Source organism: Saccopteryx leptura, chromosome 7 (genome assembly GCF_036850995.1).
Source record: "Saccopteryx leptura isolate mSacLep1 chromosome 7, mSacLep1_pri_phased_curated, whole genome shotgun sequence".
Taxonomy (NCBI): Eukaryota; Metazoa; Chordata; class Mammalia; order Chiroptera; family Emballonuridae; genus Saccopteryx; species Saccopteryx leptura.
In genome coordinates this window covers 60,201,185-60,220,589 of record NC_089509.1, presented here as the reverse complement: position 1 = coordinate 60,220,589, position 19,405 = coordinate 60,201,185, and the positions used below count along the sequence as shown (strand labels likewise).

Genomic DNA, 19,405 nt, shown 5'->3' with positions numbered 1-19,405 from the left:
CATTTACTTCTCCACCTTTTATCCAGTAGTTTTGTCATCCTTGATTTTTTTAAAATTTATTATTACTATGGTGATTGTCACATGGTGATTTTGTAATTCCATCAATTTTTCTTCATTTATTAGATGACATTCTGCTGTAAGGAAGCATTTTCTTTATTCATGTATTCATTCATATCAGTGTTACTCAATTGGTTATGATCTGTCCCACTCATTGAATATAGCTCAAATTATATCCCCAAATTAGTTCCTCAAGGTGACTTTGGTGTCCTTTTAAAAAACTTTTTATTTTTAAATGACTTCAAATTTTTATTAAAGCTGCAAAATTACACATAGAATGCTTATATATCCTTCATATAAATTTCTCCAAACCTTTGAGAATAAGTTGCAGACTTGATGTGATATTATACTTTACTTCTTCCGTTTGTATTTACTAAATACAGACACTCTTTGACATAATGACAGAAAACCCATCAAAATCAGAACATTAACATTGATCCAGTATTATTATCTGATTCACAAATTCCATTTAGATTTCTTCAGGTGTCCCAATAATGTGCTATTTGCTCAGTACCTTTATAAGGTAGCCAGTCTCTTGATCCTCCCTAATGGGTTGTCTCCTGATTTGAACCTTGGATTGGGCTTTGGCTACTGCTGGGCTCCTTTCTTGCCCACATGCCTTGCTTGGACAGGCCCTGGCTACTACTGTGCTGCCTTCTAACCCCACTGGATCTCTCTCCTTGTGTGGGCCATTTCCACTGATGGACTTTTATTCAAGAACCCTGCTAACTCCCTCTGGCAAACCTCTCTTTCAGTTTTTGTAGGCAAATGGGGCAAGGTGAAGGTCTTAGAATCATTAATTGTGCCTAGGGGGTGAGATTAAACTGCTTAGTATAGGCCTAAGCTACATGCTCCCCTTTTAGAGTTAGGGATAGAGCCAGCTTCTCCAAAGCTCTGTTGATACCCTGTGGACATATGGCTGGCTGCCAATGAAAATTAGTCTAGTTACCTAGAGAGGGGGCAGAGGATGCTGGGGAGGCAACCACAATATTCAATAAAAAAAAAGTAACCATGTTTTATGTATCTTTTCTGTGGGTTTGCTGATAACAATTACTAAGTAATTTCTATTTGCATAAAATTATTTTATAGAATAATCATTTTTCTTTCTATTCTTTAAAATTTATTTAGAAAATTACTGGTAAATTTAATGGATAACATTGATCAATAAGAGTACCTAGGTTTTAGGTAAATATTTCTGTAGCATTTGAACTGTTGATTGTGTTGTGTGCCTATCACCCATGGTCAAATCATTTTCCATCACTGTATAGTTTTCCTTTTTACTCCCCTCCCCCCCCCCCCCGTAACTGCCTTACTTTTATCTGTGTCCATGAGTCTCATTTTTATATCCTACCTATGTGTGAAATCATATCATTCTTAGCTTTTTCTGATTTACTTATTTCACTCGGTAAAATGTTCTCAAGGTCCATCCATGTTTTAAATGGCACTATGTCATCATTTCTCATGGCTGAGTAGTATTCCATTATATATATGTACTACATCTTCCTTATCCAGTCCTCTATTGAGGGACACTTTGTTTGTTTCCATGTCTTGGCCACTGTGAACAGTGCTGCAATGAACATTTTTAAAGCACTCGTTTTCCGTGCAGATAATAGGGAAGTATTTTGTGGAAATTTTATGTTCTATTTGATCACGTGGTGAAATTGACATTTTGAAAAATGAATCCTCTTGAAAACAAACAAAGAATACATAAGTAGCTATACCTTTTATCATGCATCTTTGTCATATGACATTGAAAATTGCTTTATTTACTCATATACTTTAATCTGTATTTCTACATGGCTGACTTGTTTTCCTAACTTGGTCTCTACTGTGTTAACTTTGCCTTTACTTTGAGCAAAGCAAAGATTATTTTGTATATCTAATTCTTTTGCTGCTATTAAAAACTAGGTTATTACTATAATAACTGGGTCACACCATTACATGTGGTTTTTGGCTGTATAATCTAAATATATGGTGATTAAAGGTAGACCCAAATATCCTGTGTTTGAATCCCAAACTATCACTACTTACTAAATGATCCTGTGTGCACCTGGTTTCTTAACTCCTCTAAGTTGTAAAAAAGGTTTAATAAATAACACCTACCTGATAGAATTGTTTTGTATTTTGAAATGATAATGCATGTAAAGCATTTTGTCCAATGCCTGGTTCAAAGTACATACTTTGGTTCATTCTATGATGATTACCTTGTATTGTATCAGTATACTCTTGAAATGTTCTTCACTGCTTTTGTGTGTGTGTGTGTGTGTGTGTGTGCCAATAGAACAGGATAGTAAAGTTACTAATAGGAGTTTTAATCTTTACAGACGCATTAAAAACAGCTACTCTGCCTTATAAATTTTTTCTTGATTTTCCTAGGTAAGAAAGTCAATGTATTAAAAAAATTATTGCTTATTTATTTATTTTTTTGGTATTCATTTATAAAATCATAAATGAAGAGTATTCTAAACATTGTTTTAGAAAGGAAAGAATTCATGTAAAATGTTTGAAAAATCCATTTGGTTAATAAATAGTTTCTTAGTATTGTTTTATAATAAAACCATCTTTTGTTTTTTCAGCAAAATTCCTGCCTTTCTAAATGTTGTGGATATTGCTGGTCTTGTAAAAGGAGCTCATAATGGACAAGGCCTGGGAAATGCCTTTTTATCTCATATTAGTGCCTGTGATGGAATCTTTCATCTAACACGTAAGTATAGTTGTTTATTTAACAGATTTAGTTTATTATGATCAATGTTTTCTTTCCATTATAGCTCAAATAAAATTAGAAATGACTAATAGAAGATTTGCTTTGTTTCACAAGATGAATCATGGAGTCATTCTTAGTGACTTTAATGCTATTTACTGTAATCTCCATGTGAGAGGGCTTATTCCATAGCAAATATATGCTGTGTTGATAATATATTCTAATTCAATTTTATTCCCTCTTTGGGTTAGATTCATTGAGAAGGTTCTGTGTGGAAGTAATTTTGTTAACTGTAGAGGTATTTTTAAATTCTCTTAACTTGCTGAACTTTTCTGCATTGTTGCTTTTTCATGTGTTGAGAAGGTAGAGTTGATAGAGGAGGGGATACCATTATTTTAGAGGAGAGAAAGGCAACAAAGTTATTTATTAGCAATAAAAAGATTAAAGGGAAACTAGATCAGCTAGTCCAGCGGTTCTCAACCTGTGGGTCGCGACCCCGGCGGGGCTCAAATGACCAAAACACAGGGGTCGCCTAAGGCCATCGACCCCTGTGTTTTGGTCATTTGACCTCCTTGGGTCGCGACCCACAGGTTGAGAACCGCTGAGCTAGTCCTTAATGCAGAGAGGATATAAAGCAAAGAGAGAAAACAAGTAGAACTGTGTGTTGGTTTGTGTTTTTTTGATTACAAATGTGAGCTAAAAACAGTAATTCTCTGACAGAAAGGATTAGGTTAAGGCTCAAGTTAAGACTGCACTTTATGGTAATATTATTATAATGAGAAAATTAATGCAAACAAAGGAAACATATTAGAGGTGGGGGTCCTTGGTGGTCTGGCTTAGTGGTTTTTTTGTTACTTGTCCTATTGCAATTGAAAATGAGCATCTAGAAAATTTTATGTCAATTTGAATAATTTTTTTGTCATTTTAATTTAATAAAATTGTGCTAGTTTTTTTGTATGTCCTCTGAAAAAATTCGTTTGCCTAGTAATTTATTTTTATTATATTTTACAAAAACCCACCACAGATAGTTTGAGAAGCACTGATCTGGGTCGCTTCACCGTGGGCGAAGATATGGCGATATCTTCTGGATGGGATTGTGGTGCGGACAAAAGCAAAGTTATGTAGGTGCGGGTGGAAGTGGTGGACGTTCTGTTATGTAGAGTAGTGTTACTTAAAACCTGTACATTCGTGAGAATCTCTGTTTTTCTGACAGTTTATATTTTCATTGGTTCTGGTGACTGACCCGAGAGTTTCCATGCAAGGGTGGAATCAGGTGTGACTCCTGGGTTTCTGGGCTGGTCCAGTTGAGTGAATCTTGATATCATTCACTGAGATGTTAAATATCGAAGCAGCAGTGAGTGTTGGGAGAGAGCTGCTAAGTTCAGTTTGGGATAGTTGTTTGAATTTGTATACCTGGGACATCCATATAGGAGATGTCTGTAAGGAAGTAGTATTGATGGGGCAGGTGTGACAGGGAAAGGGGGCCAGAGAACTGAAGGTTTGAGTGTGAGCATGATTAAACTGATAGAATAGAGCTTAACAGGGGATCGGAGTGAAAATAAGAGTGGACTGAAAAGTGGGAGGCTCACTGATCTGAAAACCTGATGAAATTCAAGAGCAGATATGCTGAGTCTAAGGGGGTGTATGATCAGAAAGGGATATTTGACTTAAAATTTTGAGAGCTGGAGCAATTAAGGGTGATTGATGGTAAGATCCTGATAATATCCTGAAAATTAATGTAATGATAAAGTTTTTGGTTTTATTTTCTCTTGTATAATATTCATTTAGTATGTTTTTCTAACCCTTAGGGAAAAAATGAACTTGGTTTGGATTATACATACTTTATTGTACTTTAGTCAAACTAAAGGTATTGTTAAGAAAGGAAACACATTCAGTTAAACTATTGATAGATACCATGATATTATACTGCTTGATTACAGAGATGTTAAACTGTGAAAATATACCTCTTAGAATTAATGAAATATGGTATATATTATTGTACAGTGCATAGAGCTCAGAATGATACATTTATAACTAGAATTTTAAAAACCTTCCTAGAATTACAATCAGTAAAAAGGAGTTGTAAAAATTTAAAAGATAAAGTAATTACTTTGAAACTATGAAAGTGGAAGATACTTTAAATCCGAATTATGATTGGTATATGTATACAATTGACTTTTTGTGACAGACATGAAGGGAGAGAGAGGAGATGAGAAGCATCAACTCATAGTTGTAGCACTTTAGTTGGTCACTGATTGCTTCTCATGCATGCTTTGACTGGGGCGCTCCAGCTGTGCCAGTGACCCCTTGCTCAAGCCAGCTACCACTCGCTCAAGCTGGTGAGCCAGTGCTCAAGCTGGATGAGCCCTTTCTCAAGCCAGTGACTTCAGAGTTTCGAACCTGGAGTCCTTAGCATCCCAAGGCAACACTCTAGCTATTGCTCTACCACTGGTTAGGCAGAATTATGATATATTTTTTTCTTCAGCAATCAGTTTATTAAACATCAGAGTGAAATAGATTTTTATCTTTTATATATATATATATATATATATATATATATATATATATATATTTTTTTTTTTTTTTAGTTGTGGGGGAGAGGAACAGACAGGGATAGAGATGACAAGCATCAATTTATTGTTGCAGCACCTTAGTTGTTCAATGATTGCTTTCTCTTATGTGCCTTGACTGGGGGAGTTCCAGGTGATCCAGTGACTTCTTGATCAAGCCAGCGACCATAGGGTCATATCTATGGTCAACATGCTCAAGCCGGTGACCTTGGGGTTTCAGACCTGGGACCTCAGTATCCCAGGTCAACACTCTATCCACTGTGCCACTGCCTGGTTAGGCTATCTTTTATTGAAAGATATTTTCTTCAGATATCTTTAAGTCACCAGAAATGCAGTTCACTTGGTTGTTTATTTATTATTCATTAATTAAATAGTAAACGCTTTCTTTTCTGGCTGCTGCAAATATATTAGCTGGTAGCAGAATCTAATATACCCTCTGGTTTTATGAAGCTTCTAGTCTAATGTCAGAAATAAACATTAAATAATTAAATTAGCCTGACCTGTGGTGGCACAGTAGATAAAGCATCACCCTGGAACGTGGAGGGTCACCGGTTCAAAACCCTGGGCTTCCCTGGTCAAGGCACATATGAGAGTTGATGCTTCCTGCCCCCCCCCCCCTAAAATGAATAAAAAAAGTTAACATTTAGAAAGATGATGTTAAGGTTGGTTGTTTAAAAAAAAGAATCATAATAATTAAATTAGTAAATGTGTCATTACCTTGTTGGGTTTTTTTGTATTTTTCTGAAGTTGGAAACGGGGAGGCAGTCAGACAGACTCCCGCATGCGCCAGACCGGGATCCACCCGACATGCCCACCAGGGGGCGATGCTCTGTTCATCTGGGTCTTTGCTCTGTTGCAACCAGAGCCATTCTAGCGCTTAAGGCAGAGGCCATAGAGCCATCCTCAGCGCCCAGGCCAACTTTGCTCCAATGGAGCCTTGGCTGTGGGAGGGGAAGAGAGAGACAGAGAGGAAGGAGAGGGGGAGGGGTGGAGAAGCAGATGGGCGCTTCTCCTGTGTGCTCTGGCCGGGAATCGAACCCGGGACTTCTGCATGCCAGGCCGACGCTCTACCACTGAGCCAACCGGCCAGGACCTGTTGGATTTTTTTAAAGCTTACTGGTGACTTATTTATTTATTGCCTGTTATCACATGTTTGAAACTTGTTTTAATTCTTCATTTTTTATTTTGGTGAGAAAAAAAATATTATTTTGTGTTAATATCTTTTAGTTTAATTTTTTTTCTTTTTAAAAGAAAGTTGAATTAAAACTACTAAGGAATAGGCCTGGATTGTGGTAGTGCAATGGATAGAGCTTTGACCTGGAATGCTAGGGTTGCTTGTTTGAAACCCTGGGCTTGCCCAGTCAGGGCACATAAGACAAGAAATCAATGAACAACTGAAGTGAAGCGACTATGAGTTGATATTTTTTGTTCCCCCACATCTCTCTCTCCCCTCTTTCTATAAAATCAATAAAGCTGTAAAAGAGCTACTGAGGAAAAGGATAGTATAGTGATGATGTATATTATATCATGGCTTTCCATTAGAACTTAAAAATTTTTTTTTCCATTGATTTCAGAGAAGGGGGGCATCAACTTGTTTCATGTAGTTCTATTTTTAGTTGTGTACTCATTGACTGCTTCTCCTAGTACCCTGATCAAGGGTTGAGCCCAGGACCTCTGGCATGTGGGTTGATGCTTTATCCACTGAGCCACTTGGCTGGGGCTCCTTAGAACTTATGAAAGTTAGGGGAGAGAAAAGAATCATTAATGGGAAACTTTGGGTTGTTACTGAATTTTAATTTATTAATGCTGTGTTTTTCTTCATTAGTTTAATTTTTAAAAATTAACTTTTTCTCACCTTGTTTAATTTCCTGGGTTATTAGATGTGCATAAATTTATACATTGTTTCAAAATTTGTACATGTTTTAAATATAAGTACTTATTTTGACAGGCTTTCTTTGGCTTTAAATCTTTAGATCATTCTATCTTATTCATTTGATACATTATTTTTGGAGCACCTATATTAAGTTTGCTAAATTCTGAGGGATGTAGTGTGAGTAAAAATGGATATGACCCTTACCCTCAGGGAGTTTATAATCCAGTGGAAAAGACAGACATTAAATAAATGTCACATAAATATTAGATGTCATTCTCCAATTGTCCAAGGAAGAGAGAGAGAGAGAGAGAGAGAGAGAGAGGGAGAATGTGTGTGGTGTTACCTTGAAGCAATGGTTAAAACACTAGATGTCATTCTCCAATTGTCCAAGGAAGAGAGAGAGATAGAGAGAGAGAGAGAGAGAGAGAGAGAGAGAGGTGTTACCTTGAGGAAGCAATGGTTATGCTGAGAGATAATGGTTGAAGGAGAGCTAGTATGTTAGGGGAAGGAGGAAAGGAGAGACTGATGGCTTGTTTCAAGCCCTGTTTCATTGAAAGAATTGTGAGTTTGGATAGGGTGAATGATGAGGAGGAGTGATGGAAAAGAGCCTGAGGAGATAGTTGAGGATTCACCACATCCACCATATGCAGAGGTCTCAAACTCAACTCAGCATGTGGGCCACAGAGCAAGATCACAGCCGTTAGGCGGGCTGCACTAGGTCTACAAAAGGCAACTGTTACGCAACACTTTTCTCACTGCAGTTGAAAACAGTCTGCGGCCCGCGGGCCGCGAGTTTGAGACCCCTAATATAAAGGATTCCCTTCCCTCATGGCTTTTAAACATAAGGGGTTTTCAGTGGAGACCTGGGGTAGGGAGGTAGATTAAACTCTTGCAGGAGCTTATTTTGTAGTTATTCAGTTGAGTTGCAAAATGGAGTTAGGCATCCAGAGTTTGAAATTTCATTGGTTATAAAATGTTTTTTCATGATACTGATAATGATTTCCATCAGTGAAGTTTGAGCATGAAAAATGTAGAATACTTTTGTAATCTGTACACATTACTTAGTTTATTTACCCCTCAAAAGGCATATTTTTTCCTTTTGGGTTTTTTTTTTTTTTGTATTTTTCTGAAGCTGGAAACGGGCAGAGACAGTCAGACAGACTCCCGCATGCGCCCGACCGGGATCCACCCGGCCCGCCCACCAGGGGGCGACGCTCTGTCCACCAGGGGGCGATGCTCTGCCCCTCCGGGGCGTCACTCTGTTGCGACCAGAGCCACTCTAACGCCTGGGACAGAGGCCAAGGAGCCATCCCCAGCTCCCGGGCCATCTTTGCTCCAATGGAGCCTCGGCTGCGGGAGGGGAAGAGAGAGATAGAGAGGAAGGAGAGGGGGAGGGGTGGAGAAGCAGATGGGTGCTTGTCCTGTGTGCCCTGGCCGGGAATCGAACCCGGGACTTCTGCACGCCAGGCTGACGCTCTACCACTGAGCCAACTGGCCAGGGCCTCCTTTTGGGTTTTGTTGCCTAATGTTTAGTTATTTCAGATCCCTCCCCCAAAATCATTTAGCATTCTCTTTAACATTTTATATTCAGTAGTTTTCTTGTTTGCAAGGTAAAATTTTAAGGACATGAAAAATTTTAGAAGTAATGAAAGATTACCTTGTTCGCATGTGCGTAGATCTGGAGTTAAAGGCTTTTAAAGTGTGTGTGTGTGTGTGTGTGTGTGTGTGTATGTGTATTCAATTTAGTTATTTATTCAATTTTATTTATTTGAGAGAGAAAGAGAGAGAGACAGATGAGAGGCATCAACTCATAGTTGCAGCATTTTAATTGTTCATTGATTGCTTCTCATGCGTGTCTTGACCTGGAGGGGACAGGGGGTGTACTTCAGCCAAGCCAGTGACTTTGGGCTCAAGCCAGCAATCTCGGGCTTCAAGCCAGACCTTTGGGCTCAAGCCAGCAAGCGTGGGATTGTGTCAATGATCCCATGCTCAAGCCAGCCACTGTGGGGTTTCGAACCTAGGGATCTTAGAGTCCCAGGTCAATGCTGTACCCATTGCACCACCACCAGTAAGGCTAAACTGTGTTAGCTTAAAAAAAAAGTAAATCTTTATTCACTTTGACACAGAAATACTAGTGTGTGATGTTTAGGATGTACTTTTCAAAGTGATTCTTCAAAAATTAGTTACTGTTTAAATGACTTTAAAGATAATAATGGAAAGTAAAAACTCAGAATCATGTTGGTATAATTCAGCTATTTTATTTTTTTGCATTTCAGTCTAGTGCTTAGACTAAAGTGGAATGGGTTTGGGTTTCGGAATCAAACCTGAGTGTGAATATAAGTTTTCACTTTTTAGCTATATAGCTGAAAAAGTAACACTTTATCTTTGAATCTCTGTTTCTTATGTAAAATGGGGATTGTAATAATGTACTTAAAAATTATTTTGGAGTTTAAGAAATCATTTTATGTCAGTACATATAGACTATTATTTTTAATGTTGCTTCATTACTTATTTTGTGAATATAGATTTTTAATTTCAGCTTTTTTCACTTAGACATTTTTCATCGTGGTTATATACATATATGGATGCAACTTACCATTTTAACTGTTTTTAAGTCTACAGTTCAGTAGCATTAAGTACATTCATGTGTTGCGCAACTGTTACCACCATCCATCTTCAGAACTTTTTCATCTTCCCATGCTGAAACCCTGTGTCCATTAAACAATAACTCCTACTTCTTTTCTCCCCCAGCCCCTGGCAGCCATATAGTATTTTCTATCTCTGAATTTGACTATGCTATGTACCTCCTAAAAATTGAATCATATAATATTTGTCCATTTGTGACTGGCTTATATTATGCTTCATTGTTTTCTAAAGTGCTGCATTATTGTCCATAGTATATGGAGTTACCAGAATTTATTGCACTACTTCCTATTTGTGGCTATTTATTTTCCCAGCTTTATTGAGATATAGTTGTCATATAACATTGTGTAAGTTTAAGGTGTACATTGTGATGATTTGATGCACATATATATATTGTGAAATGATTAACATGATAAGGTTTGTTACCACATCTATCACCTCACATAATTATAATTAACATTTTTTTTGTGTGTGATCAGAACCTTTAAGATCTACTCTTTTAGCAACTTTCAAGTATACAATATAAGTATTGTTAACTATAGTCACCCTGCTGTATGGTAGATCCCCAGAACTTAGTCATTTATAACTGTAAGTTTGTAACCTTTGACCAACATCTCCCCATTTCCCCCATGCAGCCCTAGGCAGCCGCCATTCTATTCTCTGCTTCTATGACTTTGGCTTTTTTAGATTCCACATATAAGTGAGATTGTATTTGTCTTTCTTTGTCTGACTTATTTCACTTAGCACAATGTATGGGCATTTATTATTTCCGTCTTTTTTATTACAGAGAATGTTGCTAATGGACATTCTTATATAGGCTTCTTTTTGGTACCTGTCTGAATACTTCTCTGAAGTGGAATTACTAGAATAAAGGGTATATACATTTAGAATTCAATCAGGTGTATATATATATCCAAAGCTGGGATATTAATGTTTTGAAATTCTTAATTTTTGAATACTTTTATTTATTTTTTATATAGATATGTTTAATTTTTCATTTGTTTATTTAATGGGGTTACATTGATCAATAAGAATACATATGATTTGCCTGACCAGGCGGTGGTGCAGTGGATAGAGCATCAGACTAGGACACGGAGGACCCAGATTCAAAACCCTGAAGTTGCTGGCTTGAGCGTGGGCTCACCCGGCTTGAACATGAGGTCTCTGGTTTGAGTGTGGGATCATAGACATAACTCCATAGTTGCTGGTTTGAAGCCCAAGGTCGCTGGCTTGAGCAAGGGGTCACTGGCTCTGCTGTAGCCCCCTGGTCAAGGTACATATGAGAAAACAGTCAATGAACAACTAAGGTGCCACAATGAAGAATTGTTTCTCATCTCTCTCCCTTCCTGTCTGTCTGTCCCTCTCTCTGTCTCTGTAAAAAAACAAACAAACCCAAGAAGCCCCATAGGTTTCAGGTGAGCATCTCCATGGTATTTGAACTGTTGATTGCGTTGTGTGCCCATCACTCAAAGTCATCTCATTTTATATTACCAGATATTTGTCCCCCCTTACTATCTTCCCCCCTACCCTCCTACCTGATAACCACTTCAATTTTATCTATGTCCATGAGTCTCAGTTTTATGTCCCACCTATGTGTGAAATCATATCATTCTTAGCTTTTTCTGATTTACTTATTTCACTCAGTAAAATGTTCTCAAGGTCCATCCATGTTGTCATAAATGGCAATATATCATCATTTCTTATGGCTGAGTAGTATTCCATTATATATATATATGTACCATATCTTTTTAAATAATTTTAGATAAATCATACATTGGAATAGACAAAACATTTACAGGTTACGAAAGAAAATTAATGTAACTTTGTTGTATACCTTGTGAAATCTTGTTTCTACCACGTTTTGATTCTTTTGTTTTGCTTTTGTAAATGATGACATTTATTAATGTCTTATCTTTGTTTTTCGAGCAAGGGTTGAAATACAATTTCTTTAGAGACCAGATAGTAAATAATTTGCTCTGTTGTATGTTCTTCTGTGTGTGTTTGTGTTTGCAACCTTTTAAAAATGTAAGCATCTTTCTTACCTCTAGGGTCATACAAAAATAAGATACAAGCCTTAGTTTGCTGATCTCTAGCTTAGAGTTTCTAGATGTAATACAGGCACATGGGAATATATTATGTCATTTTTCTTGAAAATATTTTTATCAGTCTTTTCCTTTGATATCTTATATATTTTTATACTTAGAAAGTTCTTATCCTCCCCATGATCAGGTAAATATTGACAACTTTTAAAATTTATTTTTATTGTTGTATAAAGTATAAAAGGTGCATAAAACTCATAAATCTGAAGCATACAGCTGTACACATGTGCATGCAATTGTGTAATCACCATGTGTATCAAGAAACAGAACATTTCTGTCATTCTTCTCAATCAGTCCCTGACTCAAGGTAATCACTATTTTGATTTATATTATCACAGCCCTGACCAGATAGCTCAGTTGGTTAGAGTGTTGTCCAGATAGACCAAAGTTGTAGGTTTGATCCCTGGTCAGGGCACATACAAGAATCAACCAATGAATGAATAAGTAATTGGAACCACAAATCTATGTTTTTCTCTCTTTCTCCTTCCTCCTCTCTCTCTGTAATCAATAAATAAAAATTTAAAAAGAAGGTGATTTATATTACCATTGATTAGTTTTGCTTATTGTTGAACTACACATAAACATAATTATACATTATATATTTTGTGCTTCTCCTTTCTTAACATAATGGCTATAGAATCATCCCTATTGTGTATACTCGTATTGATAATTTGTAATTTTGTTAAATTAGAATCTGGACTTGATTTATTTTATGGTTTATATACAGAATTATATTACTTAGTTAACAGAGTTGATGTTCTAGCAACTATGTATCAACACTCTGTGAATGGATTTGAGGGGGAAGAAGTTTGGGGCAAAAAGAACAGCCAGGAGGTTTTTGTAGCATTTCATAGAAGAAATAATGAGGGCTGGATTTCAGAACACTATCAGTGGCAGTGCAAGGGAAAAAGCAAATTTGAGAGACTTTGTAAAGAAGGAATAGTAATGATAGGCTTTTCTTATATCACCTGTTAACAGAATTCTCCTCAAATAATATTTACAAAAGATTTTAATATAGAATAGAGAAATAGCTACCATATTATATAAGGCAAAAAAATTTTTTTTTCTTTAAGTGAGAGTGAGAGGAGAGGTATATAGACAGGAACAGACAGAGAGGAAGGGAGAGAGATGAGAAGCATCAGCTCATAGTTGTGGCACCTTAGTTGTTCATTGATTGTTTTCAATGAACAAGCCACTCAAGCCAGTGATGTTGGGCTCAAGCCAGTGATCTTGGGCTTTAAGCCAGACCTCTGGACTCAAGCCAGCAACCATGGGATCATGTTAATAATCCCATGCTCAAGCCAGTGACCCTGAGCTCAAGCTGGATGAGTGTGCGTTAAAGCTGGCGGCCTTGTGGTTTTGAACCTGGGTTTTCAGCATCCCAAGTCGATGCTTTATCTGCTGTGTCACCACTGGTCAGGTGGGAAGCAAATTCTTTTTAAGTTTATACATGTATTAACTTCTGATAACAGGTGTTTTATTTAGAAAAATTATTATTAATTTTTTCTGAGGGGTTTAATGGGCCAATGAGACTTGTTTTTACCAATTTTTAGAAGTCAAAAACTTCCCTATTGTTAGAATTTTAAAGCTCCGAACATGATGGGGCTGTTGATTTCACTGAAGCCTTAGTTTTTGAAAGCTGACAGTTTTGAAGTGGTATTTCAGCAGGAAGCTAAGGCCTTTGTGTGTTGTCTGAAGGACAGCACCTTTGGTAGTCTCACTGTACTATTAATAGATAAAACTTGTTAAAAGTTTCTCAACGTGCACTTAGTGATATGACATTATATGCTAGAAATATGAGTTCTGCTTTCTGAGCTATGAGCCATTTTATCAGTTAAGAAACGTATAGGAATTTCAGATTTACAAAGCTATTAATTATAAAGTATATAATCATATGTAATTGTAGAAGACAAAATTTCAAATACAATTTGATTATTTTTAACTCAATTAGTGTGTGTATACGTGTGTGTGTGTATGTGTGGGATGTTGGTGGTAATGTGGGAGTATGGGATATACTGCCCTGTTCTTTCCTGAGTTATGTTCTCTAGTTCAGTGCTTTTCAACTGCCAGTCCACAGACTGCTGCTGGTATGCCAGAAATTTCATGCCATCCTGATCAGATAGTTGCACAGTGGATAGAGTGTTGAAATGGAACACTGAGGACCCAGGTTTGAAACCCCGAGGTCACCAACTTGAGCACGGGCTCACCACGTAGAGCATGGGATCATAGACATGACCCCATGTTCTCTGGCTTGAGCCCATGGTTGCTGGCTTGAAGCCCAAGGTCGCTGGTTTGAGCAAAAGGTCACCGGCTCAGCTGGAGCCCCCCCAGTCAAAGCACATATGAGAAAGCAATCAATGAACAACCAAAGTGCCACAACTATGAGTTGATGCTTCTCATCTCTCCATTCCTATCTGTCCCTGTCTGTCTGTCTGTCTCTCTCTTTCGCGAGCTTAAAAAAAAAAATTTCATGCCAGTCTGTGAGAGTTAACCACCTTGATGTTGTATGAAGATTATAAACCCAATGATCTTAGTTGAATCATCAATAAAGATACTGTTGAGGTTGTCTTAGAAATCATTGGAACTTGTAGGATTGTTTGAACAACCTTTTGCACCTGGCAGAACATTTATAAATCATGTGCAATAGACAAAAAGCATTTTGAGAAACTTACATAGAATTCAATGCATTGTACATGTGGAGTTCGGAAATCAAGCACCAGCTTGTACCATGTTGCACTAGTATGTGTGGTAAGATAAAACTTTATTTGTTGCATGCTTCTCTTTCTGGTGAGCTAGGTTATGTGCAGATTTTAACTCCCACGGGCTCTCTTAGTAATACATTACTTTCATGCTTGTACAAATAGTTTTGCATGTGCTTTCCTGTTCAGAATGCATTATATTGTTTGCAGATAAATTGTTTTAGTGTCATTGTGCTGTAAGTTTTAAACCCTACAAAATGGAAAGAAAAAACCAAAACATTGTAACCTTCTTCAAAAGTGAAAACAATAGTGAAAAGAAAGGTAGTGATGACACTGAAAGAAAATCAAGTAGTAGTGCTTCAAGTTTAAAGGAAACAGTGAGAAAGAAATGTGTTGATAATTTGGAAGGTATGAGAGAAACCAAAAAAAAACAAAAGGAAACTATTAGGCAGTATGATAAGGAGCATTTAAAACTTGGTTTCACTGTAGTGAATTATTGCCACTTCCCTTGTGTGTAGTATGTTCTGAAATTCTGTCAAATGATGCAACAAAACTTTCCAAACTTTTTTGCCATTTGCATTTGAAGCATAGCAATCTTATTGAGAAGCCACTGAATTTTTTGAAAGATTAAACAACCAAATGAAAAGTCACAACATTCAAATGAAGATGATGACTAGTGACAAATCACTACTTCAAACATCTTATTTAACTGCCTTTTGAATTCAGTATTCGTGAAGAATTAGTAAAGCCTTGCATCTTAGATGTCACTTGGGAAATTTTGGGTCCTCAAGGCACACAAAGACTTGAGGTTATACTGCTATCAGACAGTACTATTCAGAGAAGAGTTGTTGATACGGCTAGCAATATTGAAGAACAAATTGTAGATGGGATAAAGAAATCAAAATGTTTTGCCATTCAACTTGATGAGTCAACCGACATGAGTCACACACCATGCTATTCTACTATGCTTTGTGAGGTAGAGACTTTAGTGAAGAACTACTCTGTTGTCTTGATTTACTTGGTTGAACCACTAGTTCAGAGATATTTAATGCTCCTAATGAGTACTTTCAAGCAGAGAGCTTAGACTGGAAAGTGTGTCAGAGTATGTACAGACAGTGCTGTGAGTATGATTGGATATTACTTGGGTAGTTGCAAAAATAAAGGATATTGCACATCTGGAAATGTTGTCCACACACTATATGATTCAGTGGCAGCATTTAGTTGCAAGGAAACTTTACCCTGAATTCAACACAGTGAAGAATGATGCAGTGAAGATAGTTAATGATATTTGTAGCCGAGGTTTGAACTCTAGACTGTTCATGACACTATGTGAAAGCACGATTCACCCCAACATCTCCTTCTCTATATGGAAGTGAGGTGGCTCTCAAGAGTAAGGGTTCTCTCATGCCTTTTTGAGCTGCGAGAAGTGAAATAGTTTCTCCAAGAGCAAAACTCTGAATTAGAACTTTTGTTGGATGAAAATGGATGGCAAACTTGCATATATGGTGGATGTATTTAACCTCTTTAACAACTAAATATTTCTTTTCAGGAGTTTAACACAAACATCTTTTTATTAAGAAATAAAGCAGATGCATTAAAAAAGATTGGGAAAGTCACATACAGGAAGAATATGTAAAAATGTTTCCACTTTTCTAAGACTTTTTGATTGCTGCAGACATCAACCGAAAATTCATATTTAATATAATAAGTGAACACTTAAAGAGTGTTAGTTCAAAACTTTAATCATTATTACCCTGAAAGGAAGGATCCCCATAAAGGTAACCCATTCATGGATGATATTAATTCCTGCTCCATTAATCATGAAAAAGAAAAACTGATAGATTTATCTTCTGATGTCACTCAGGTGTCCAAACATGTAATCATTGTCACAATTTTGGATATCACTGGAATAAGAATATCTATCTCTTAGTTACAAAGCTATTATATTTGTAATTGTATTTTCTACTACTTACTTGTGTGAGGATACTTTTTTTGGCCCTATCTCTAATAAAAACCAAGAAGAGAAACTGAATGGATGTGAATACAGTGCTCCATCTTTCAGAAACAAAACTACAGCCTCAGTTATCAAGTATTTGTGCAAAGAAGCAATAGCAGGTCTTGTATCAGTTTTACTTGATTTAAATATTGCTCTCTAGAAATTCCAGTGGTATTCTATTAAATATATATTTATATCTTACTGTTTGGTTATTTTAGAATATTTTTATTTTGCCTGACCAGGTGGTGGTACAGGGAATAGAGCATTGGACAGGGACACAGAGGACCCAGTTTCAAAACCCCAAGGTGGCCAGCTTTAGTGCAGGCTCACCAGCTTGAGTGTGAGGTTGCTGGCTTGAGTGTGGGATTGTAGACATGACCCCATGGACACTGGCTTGAACCTAGAGGTTGCTGACATGAAGGACAAGGTTGCTGGCTTGAGAAGGGGTCACTGGCTCGGCTGGAGCCCCCCTGTCAAGGCACATATGAGAAAGCAATGAATGAACAATTAAGATGCCACAACAAAAAATTGATGTTTCTCGTCTCTCTCCCTTCTTGTTTGTCTGTCCCTGTCTGCCCCTCTTTCTTGCTATCTCTCGCTCTCGCTAAAAAAAAAGAAAAAGAAGGAGAAAATTTTTGTTTTACAGTATTGTATTTAAAAGAATGCACACAATACTAATAATGGTTTTTATTTCTGCCTTAGTGGTCCGCGAAATAATTTTCTTATTTTTACCAGTCCCCAGGTGTAAAAAGGTTGAAAACCACTAGTATAATTTACAGTTAGAGCAGATTTCCATTTGAACTTGCCACGTTTCAAATACCTAATAGCTACTTGTGGCTAGTGGCTACAGTACTGGATAGCTCAGCTCTACATTATACTCTAGAACAGCGGTTCTCAACCTGCGGGTCGTGACCCCGGCGGGGATCGAACGACCAAAACACAGGGGTCGCCTAAAGCCATCGGAAATGTATTGTATAATAAATATGTATTTTCCAATGGCTTTAGGCGACCCCTGTGTTTTGGTCGTTCGATCCCCGCTGGGGTCACGACCCGCAGGTTGAGAACTGCTGCTCTAGAAAGAAATTTGAAGATATGTTAGATTGTTGATAGATTTTTTTTGGAGAATAGAATTGGGGTAGCTTCTTTTTTTTTTAAAGTAAATATGTATTGATTTTTAAAACATGAGAAGGCCCTGGCCAGTTGGCTCAGTGGTAGAGCGTCGGTCCAGCATGTGGAAGTCCTGGGTTCAATTCCTGGTCAGGGCACACAGGAGAATCAAGCATCTGCTTCTCTATTCCCCCAGCCCCCTTCTCTCTCTCTTTTTCTCTCTCTTGTTCCCTCCTTCAGCCATGGCTCGAATGGTTTGAGCAAGTTGGCCCAGGGCAGTAAGGGATGGCTCCATGGCCTCACCTCAGGTGCTGAAATAACTCAGTTCCCAAGCAATAGAGCAGCGGCCCCAGATGGGCAGGACATCGCCCTGTAGGGGCCTTGCCTGGTGGAGCCTGGTTAGGGTGCATGCAGGAGTCTGTCTCTCTCCCTGCCTCTCTGCCTCTCAATAAAAAAAAATAATAAGAAGAAAAATTTTAATTTAAATACCAATGTAAGGTAAGTACAAATGATTCAAATAAAATTCTCAAGAGTTCTGTATTAAAACAATAAGGAGATGGCTTTGGCTTAGAATCTTGTGATTTGGGAGTTATTAGTGATCTATCTATCTCTGTAAAATGTTTGTTTTTTTGCCTGATCAGGCCATGGTGCAGTGGATAGATCTCGGCCTAGGATGCTGAGAACCCAGATTTGAAACTCTGAGATCTCCAGCTTGAGCATGGGCTCATTGGCTTGACCTCATGGTTGCTGGCTTGAGCCCAAAGGTTGCTGACTTGAAGCCCAAGGTCTCTGGCTTGAGCAAGGGGTCACTGGCTTGGCTGGAGGCCCTCCCCCCTCTGTCAAGGCACATATGAGAAAGCAATCAATGAACAACTAAGGTACTGCAACTATGAGTTGATGCTACTCATCTCTCTCCCTTCCTGTTTCTCTTTCTTCCTTTCTCAGACACACAAAAAAAGAAACAATTTTTTTTTTTTTTTGCCTGACCTCGTTGTAGTTTCATGCTTTTCAGCACTTTGAATATTTCTTGCCAATCCCTTCTGGCTTGCAATCAGCTGCCAGTCTTATGGGAGCTCCTTTGTAAGTAACTAACTGCTTTTCTCTTCCTGCTTTTAAGATTTTCTCTTTGTCTTTAACCCTGGCATTTTAATTATGATGTGTCTTGGTGTGGACCTCTTTGGGTTCATTTTGTTTGGGACTCTGCTTTCTGGACTTGTTTGTCTATTTCATTCATTAGGTTAGGGAATAGTTTCATCATTATTTTTTTACACAAGCTTTCAGTTGCTTGCTCTCTTTTCTTCCAGCACCCCCATGATGCAAATGCTGGTATGCTTGAAGTTGTCTTAGAGTCTCCTTATACTATCCTCACTTTGGGAGAGAGGTTCTTTTTTGTTGTTGTTGTTCTGCTTAGGTGTTTTCTGCTTCCTTATCTTCCAAGCCTCTGATTTGATCCTCTGCTTTGATCCTCTGCTTTATCTACTCCATTGTTGATCCCCTATAATGTATTCTTCATTTCAGTTAACGTATTCTTTATTTCTGATCAATTCTTCTTTATGTTTTCTATCTGTTTTTATGTTCTCTATCTCTTTGTTGAAGTTCTAAGTTCATTTACTCTTCCTCTAAGTTCATTGAGTATCTTTATACTAGTGTTTTGAACTCT

The 19,405-nt window shown here is 37.5% G+C and overlaps 1 protein-coding gene across 1 annotated transcript in view; it reads left to right on the top strand.

The window, feature by feature from the left end:
* OLA1 (Obg like ATPase 1) overlaps positions 1-19,405 on the top strand; it is a 195,380-nt gene that overhangs the window by 26,689 nt on the left and 149,286 nt on the right. The window contains exon 4 of the mRNA XM_066345980.1: positions 2,634-2,761. Coding sequence (XP_066202077.1) covers positions 2,634-2,761 — 128 coding nt within the window. The remainder of the gene's footprint in view (positions 1-2,633; positions 2,762-19,405) is intronic.